Here is a 6,785-nt window from a genome sequence, read left to right on the forward strand (position 1 = left end):
CTCCCCTCTCAGCTCCGGCAGGTTACTTGCCACTCTGAGCTCCCAGCCTGAGCTTGGCTAATGCCACAGCATCGGGCTCAGGCGGGATGTGCAGTGGGGCAGGAGCACCCCTTCTGCTGGCAGCCTCATTTTTCCCAACTTAAAACTACCGTAAAATTGCAACTTGAGGGTTGGGGGCACGATATACAAGTCTGAAGAGAGATGCTTCAAGTTTGCTCAGAGCTATTTTGTCACTGAATTATGCAATGTTCTGCTATGCTACATTAAGACTCCTGTTAGAGAGCTTAATTTTGTTTCACTAACCGTTATTCAAAGAACGCACTAGCTGAAAAGGTCTCCAGAAACTCTAGTGATGCGGGGGACAGTGCCCAGCCTCTGAAATTGCAGATTCCCACTAATTCTTCCCATGTAAACCAGCATTGTTAAACCTGGGGGGGATCGGCAGCCCTGGGGATTTCTTACACCCTTTCTGCATCACTCACGCGCTGCCTGCAGCAGTGTTTATTGAAGATCTTTGACACTGTTATTAATACACCTTATTACAATTAATTAGTGGTTGTTAAATGGCTTTAATTGAGCGTTTCCTTTAAAAAGGTATTTTTAATTACCTTGCGGTACGTGGAGTCGTACACAAAATATTGCACCTCAACTCCGATGCTATTACACAAGAAGGGTTCTGGCCACGCTATCTGTTTTCCTACTCTTCAAACAAACAACAAAAAAAAAAAGAACCGCTGAAAGCCCAGGCAGTTTAAGAGAGCGAAAGGCAGCAGCTAGCGAGGTGCGCAGAGGGAAGAAGCATCAGGTGTGCTCCCACAGCCTCGACGCAGCCGAACCAGGGACAGTTAGATGGGATGTCTGCCCGGGTCACGCAAAACCGAAGGATGCAGAATATTTGAGAGTGGTTTGGCCGCTGGCAGTCAGCTGCGGCAGCCGCAGGAATCAGGATGCAGGAATTTGGGTCTTTGTTTCAGGAACATTCCTTGGAAAGCGGCGGGGGCCAGCTGCAAGACGGGCCGAATTCGCTCATCTTATCTGCGATCGGCGCAGTGCCGGGGGGGGGGGGGGGGGGGGAGAAAGGGGGCAGCGGGGACGGCCCGGGGTGGGGGACCCCGGCGGCACCGTCCCGTGTGTGTCCCCCCAGCTCCGGGCTTCTCGGGACCGAGGGAGCCGGAGTTCGCCGGGTGTCACATCCCTTCCCGGTGGCCGCGGGGACCCCAAGGGTCCCCACCGACCCCCAGCCCCCGGGGCAGCGGCAGAGCCGCTCGCCGACCCCCCCTTCCCGTGCGCCCACCGGAGCGGAGCGGGGTGCGGTGAGCAGCACACCGCAAGCTGGGTGGGATTTTTTTTTAATTTTTTTTTTTCCTCTTTTTTTTATTTCCCACCCCCCCCCCCCCACACACACACCTTTTCCTCTGCGCGCCGCGTACTGCCCGTCCTGCTCACGGGAGAACTCGGGCTTTAGCTTTGCACGGGGAAAGGCGCACACAAAAAAAAAAAAAAAAAAAAAAAAAAAAAAAAGAGAAATAGCCGGGAGGGGAGGAAAGGCAGGGGGAGCAGAACAGGCGAGTAGCCCCGGCTCGGGGAGAGAGAATGGGGGGGGGGGGGGGTCTGCGGCGAGGGCGGCCGCCACCTGCCCCCGCCAGCGGAGCGGGGGGTCCCGGTCCCCCCGGACTTACTTTCTGGGGGTCGGCGTAGGTGCCCAGCCCCAAGAGCGGGATGCTGTTCCCGTCGTTCAGCGGGACGCGGTGGTTCTCGGCTGTCAGGTTCATAATACCGGCAGGTAGGGCTGCCCCGACCCCCGGGGGGGCTTTACCTCCGTACGGCCAACCGCGACCCCTGCTCACCGGCACCCAACGCCCGAACCGCACCGGACCGAACCGACGGGGTCTCTGCAGGGACCGAGGTACGAAGTGCCCGCTCCCGCCGGCGGGGAGTGCCTTTTTTTGGGGGGGGCTGAGCCACGTGTGTCCGCGCACCGCACCGCGCCCCGCCGCGCACCGCCCCGCGCCCCGCCCCGGACCCGCGGAACCCCCCCCCCACCCCCACCCCCACCCCTTACCCCCGCCCCGGTCCCACGGACCCCGTGGACACCCCCCCCCCCCTTCGGGTCCCCCCCCCCCGCGGGGGTTCCTCCGGCAGAAGCTGCGCGCAGGACAAAGGCTGCTTCGTGGGAAATTCAAGGCGGGCCGGGGGGGGGTCTGCACCCCGGGGGGGCTGGATAGGAGACCGGGGGGGGGGGGGGTGGGGGGGTCCAACCCGCTGACCAGGGACCCCCCTCGGGGCTGCCCTGCCCTGCGAGGGATCCAGCCCCTGCCTCTGTGGGGGTGTCTGCCCTGTCCTTCGCTCCCCCCCCCCCCCAGCAACAGGGCACGGGCTTCCCACGCTTTGGGGCGGCAGGTCTTGGAAGTTTTCCCGCAGAGGTGTAAACCCCTTTTTTTAAAACCCCCGATTCAGGGTTACCAAGGACGCTTTGTGTCCGCCGGGGACGGTTTCCACCTCTCCTTTCCAAAGGCTACAGGTTGAAAACCACTGTTCTAGGGACAAGGAAGGAATGAAGAAAATCCCAGACAGGAGACTGGTGAATAGTTCCTCGGCCTCAGCATGAGTTCCAGATTACAGTGAATGGGCTCAAGTTCCTCACCGTCTGGTTCTGCTCTGTTGTGGGAAAAACGTATGTATTTCCTATCACTGATATCCCAGAAGAGGACAATGCCCTTCACGAAATTCAACCCACAGCGCTTACTGTCCTTTCTGACCCTCCTAAAACACTCGGGGCTATGCCTTTACACCACTGCAGAGATGGACCCTGTCCTGAGCCAGCTACTTTGTGTCCTGCAGCTGCGTCTACGCAGAGTTGTCCCCATTCGATTTTCAAGTGTATGGTCTTATATGTCTTCCTAGATCAACCTGAAATTAAGCCCTTGGAGAACATTATTCCTCAGCCGTAACAATGTCCTTTGCCTAGCAGATTATTTTATCTCCTCTAATACCCCACTTAGCTTTCTGTGCACGGTAATAGTTAGCAGGTTATGCAATTCCAAGAGGGGTTAATGGATCCATCGTGATAAGTTATCTTTGCAGGGTTCTTGAAATCAATAGGTGTGCACTAGTTTGCATTTGGAGAAAGGGTTAGTGGATGTTAAGGCTGAGGACCTACCTGGAGAACACCCTACCAAGAGACCCTTTTAGTGTTACAGGTTAGATATCTGCAAGGGTCTCCAGAGAAGATGGAAAAATTGCCACTTTTACTGGTAGGGACGTGCCAAGCAGCTCATGACTAAGTGCAAGCCCACTTGATCCCTGCCCCCAAACGACTGGATAGCTAGGACATCCTGCAGGACAAAGACAGCGCGCTGTGGTGTAAAATGCTCCTTGGGAGGTGGGCTGAGGCTTTCCCAACAGCCTGTGCTTTACCCAGGCAACACAATGCAAAGAGCTAGCTGTAAGGTGTCTGGGTTCTCATCTCGGGGAGGGGGGGGGACCTGGGGCAAACTACTGCCTGGCTGTAGTTACTGTGGGCAACGTGGTCCTGCTAGACCCCGTCCGCGTGTTATCGTAAGCTGTGGGTGCCTGCGGGTGCAGGTATTTACGTGTGATGGGGAGGAAGGGAACCCAGTGACCTCTTCCGTGCCTCCCTGTTGTTCCCGTGTCACTGGCTACCATTTTCTTGCTACAGGAGAAGCTCTTATCTCCTCTCTGCATGCCATCCATCCCTAAGCACACTCTGTGTGTTTGTAGGAGGACAAGTTGATGCCAGCATGTGGAATAGACTGCTGCATCTCTGAGCCATAGCCCTTGTTCTGCGGTATTTCCAACAGAGGAGGAGCAAAAGTATGGAGAGAGATGGAAATGGGGTGAGTAGAGAAGAGTCGGACGTGGCAGAGGGCATTGAGAGACCTCCCCATTCCCAGCCCTGTACCAGTACCCCACGAAGAGACCGTGCTGCCCAGTGGCTGATTCCTTCCCCTGAGCTCCCATGCTCCAAGTCTACCCCAGAACCCGCTTTTTCATAATTCCTTCCAATCCAGCAGCTTGCGGGGGGGTTTATAGCACAGCTCGCTCATTTGCTTCAGGCTCAGAGCACAGCCAGCTCGCACATGTGCTCTGGCATCAGAGCAATGCTTGCCCTGAGCTGCGCGTGATCCCGAGCCGAGCAAAGCACGACCGTGTCCGCGGTGCCCGTCCTGGGCAAGTGAGCAAGCGCAAGGAGCCCCTCTGGCAGGAGCACACCAGCCCGATATACGATAGCCCTCATCGACAACCGGGAAAGAAGGATTGACGGACTTGCCCTAATTCACAGAAAAGGGAGCTTGGGCAGGAGGACAACTCCTGCTTCTAGGAACAGTTGGGCAAAGCGGTCCGTGACGCGGCGAGGCGAGCCAGGCAGCCCCAGGCACCGCTGCCCTGCTACAGGCAGGATCCCCCAGCGCTTGGTGGGGTTGGAGTGCCAGACAGCCGTGGGGTAACAGGCAAAAGTCACCTCTCTTCTAGATTCGCTGCTAGACCAGTCCTTACAAAATTCAGCCAACGTGCTTGTCAGAGAAGTTGGAGAGACGCAGAGGGTTTTACAAGTCCTTCCCCAAACCCCTGTGCCTTAACCCACGGCAAATAGCGTGAACGCTTTTTACACACACGACTTTTTAATTCCCACAGCAGCTCTAGCTCCCTAGCCTACTGTTTTAATGCCTTTGCAGATTTTATATTAAACCCCAGCAAACAGGTAGGAAAGTGCATTTTTTTCCATTTACATCTGAGTTACTAATTCAAAATCGCCTTCTTTCACAGAAGCTAGAAATACTAGCAGATCTTGAGCTGACGATGAGTATCCTTTAACGAACAAAGGAAGCCAAATTATGCAGCCCGGAGCCTGTTGCATACAATTCTTGTTCGTAACAATTTTTGCTAGCTGTTCAAGGGAGTAGTACAATTCTCGGTTTCGGAGCTTAAATGACTTAACCAGACTTTTTACGAGGACACAGTTATCTAGGAGCTCTAACTGCAAAACAATGCAAATTTCTAGAGGCAAAGCTTTGGCTGCTGGTTGTTGTTGATCAGCAACTATTCAGGAGCTTTTATAAAATGCAGATGTGATCTCATTTCTTTCTCTAGGAAACAAAAACAATGAGGTTTCAGCCTGGCCTTACTAGCAAGTAACGAGAATTGCCATCCTATCAAGTTCGCCGTCTCCAACAAAGCTTGTACACAAAACCACTTTCAAAAGCAGCTAAGGTAGGTTTGCGATTCCTGGATTGATGGTGCAGAGTTTTATAGCCACATTAGTCATCTCAGACAAGTAAAGAGCAGGTATTTGAAAAGCAGCATCTTACACTTGAATGTATTCCCTGCCCCGTATCCGTGCTCCAAGTAGATTAAAAAATACAAAGAAAAATGAAATAAAAGATTTTGCAGGAAAAGTAGATCAGACACCTGAGGTTTCTTACTGTTAAAAACTTGCAGAAATCTCAGGTAAAGAAAGTACTTAACAGCCTCCTTACCTGAACAAAACTTGTCAGCAATCTTTTAAAGTAAAGAGGTCACCCTTTTACTCATTTTATCTCACATCCCTTAGTATCCTGGGAACAGGAGAAAATGTGTGAGGCTTTTAAATATAGCCTCCCCAGTTCTTGGAGGGTAAAAGATAGGAATAAGAAGGAATTGTCAATTGAGAAGGACTGGCCTTGTCATCTTCTAGGTTTCATGTTTTCTCTGAGATTTTTACGTCGCCCCCCCCCCCCCCTTTTTTTTTTAGCAAGCTGTTGTTTTGGATAAGGGAAGATGTTAAAAATAGTATTCTCCTGGATCTTGTAAATCTGGTTGTGTTTACACATTGTAGATTAGATTAGTGAGATTCTAGAGGTGGGTGACCTGTAGTGCCTGAAAATTAGCTTTTTTAAAAAGGAAAATAGGAAGTACTTTCATAATACCTCTATTTCTCTTATTAGATAAAAAAGTGCATGTTGCTCCACTGTTTCTATTTTCTGTATGAGCCGTGCTCCACTCTATGTGTAATTATCTGCTAGAATGCATACTCTGCATGTGTTTTTAGTTAAAATTTCTTAAAACACGGTCTTGAAGTCTGCATATTTTCAGCCTAGTCCTTTCATAACTCACATAAACTAGCATGTGTCTGTTGTGCATGTGGAATATCTATTTATAATATATATTTTCAAGTATTTAGTGTAGAGATTTTGGTAGCATGTGGCATGACTAATATTTCTTTTCCTTTTTTACCATTAAATATGATAAACTAATACATATCAAGAAAAACCTTTAGTTTCACTTTTTAAGAAATAATGTCTGTGTAGTGTTTTGTAGGGGGACTATAAATGAAGTGAGCTTTTTTTAGTTCTTGCTACTTTTTCAGTGCGGGAACAAACCCTATAGACTGAACAGGAAAACACTGCTCTGGAAAAAAAATGTTGCAGCATCTTCTTACTCTTTATTTGCAGATTCCAATTATCATCATGTATGTCACATTACAGTTCTCAAGGACACCCGGTGAGATGAGTGGTACCTTATACTGCCTGCGTGATTCCCACCTTTAGTGGTCAAGGCGTTTCTCATATGGAAGCATTTGTGATCTTTTCCTTTTGATCGTGTTTGTTGCACAACGAGGCTGATCACAGCCGGGATAGCAGCCTGGGCTTTGTTGGGAAGTGCGATATAATAGGCCTTCTTAGCAGTTTCTAATGCAAACACTTTTATCCCTAGCTCCCACTGGTGCGTGTAAACCATTTGGCAAACAATGAAACACTGAAGTGATGTGCTCTTGTTTATTTAAA

At 51.0% G+C, this 6,785-nt stretch overlaps 1 protein-coding gene and 1 long non-coding RNA gene across 2 annotated transcripts in view; one reads left to right on the forward strand and one right to left on the reverse strand.

Moving 5' to 3' along the window:
- The window catches only part of AKR1D1 (aldo-keto reductase family 1 member D1), a 35,615-nt gene extending 33,707 nt beyond the window's left edge, over positions 1-1,908 (reverse strand). The window contains exon 1 of the mRNA XM_049822092.1: positions 1,680-1,908. Within this exon, the coding sequence (XP_049678049.1) occupies positions 1,680-1,772 (93 nt within the window). The 5' untranslated portion in view covers positions 1,773-1,908. The remainder of the gene's footprint in view (positions 1-1,679) is intronic.
- Positions 1,909-2,359: 451 nt separating this feature from the next.
- LOC126047870 (uncharacterized) lies at positions 2,360-5,912 on the forward strand. Its single transcript, XR_007508723.1, has 3 exons — positions 2,360-2,674; positions 3,742-3,857; positions 5,113-5,912. It is a non-coding gene; the product is annotated as an uncharacterized LOC126047870 (long non-coding RNA).
- Positions 5,913-6,785: the final 873 nt, after the last annotated feature.

Source organism: Accipiter gentilis, chromosome 18 (assembly GCF_929443795.1).
Source record: "Accipiter gentilis chromosome 18, bAccGen1.1, whole genome shotgun sequence".
Taxonomy (NCBI): Eukaryota; Metazoa; Chordata; class Aves; order Accipitriformes; family Accipitridae; genus Astur; species Astur gentilis.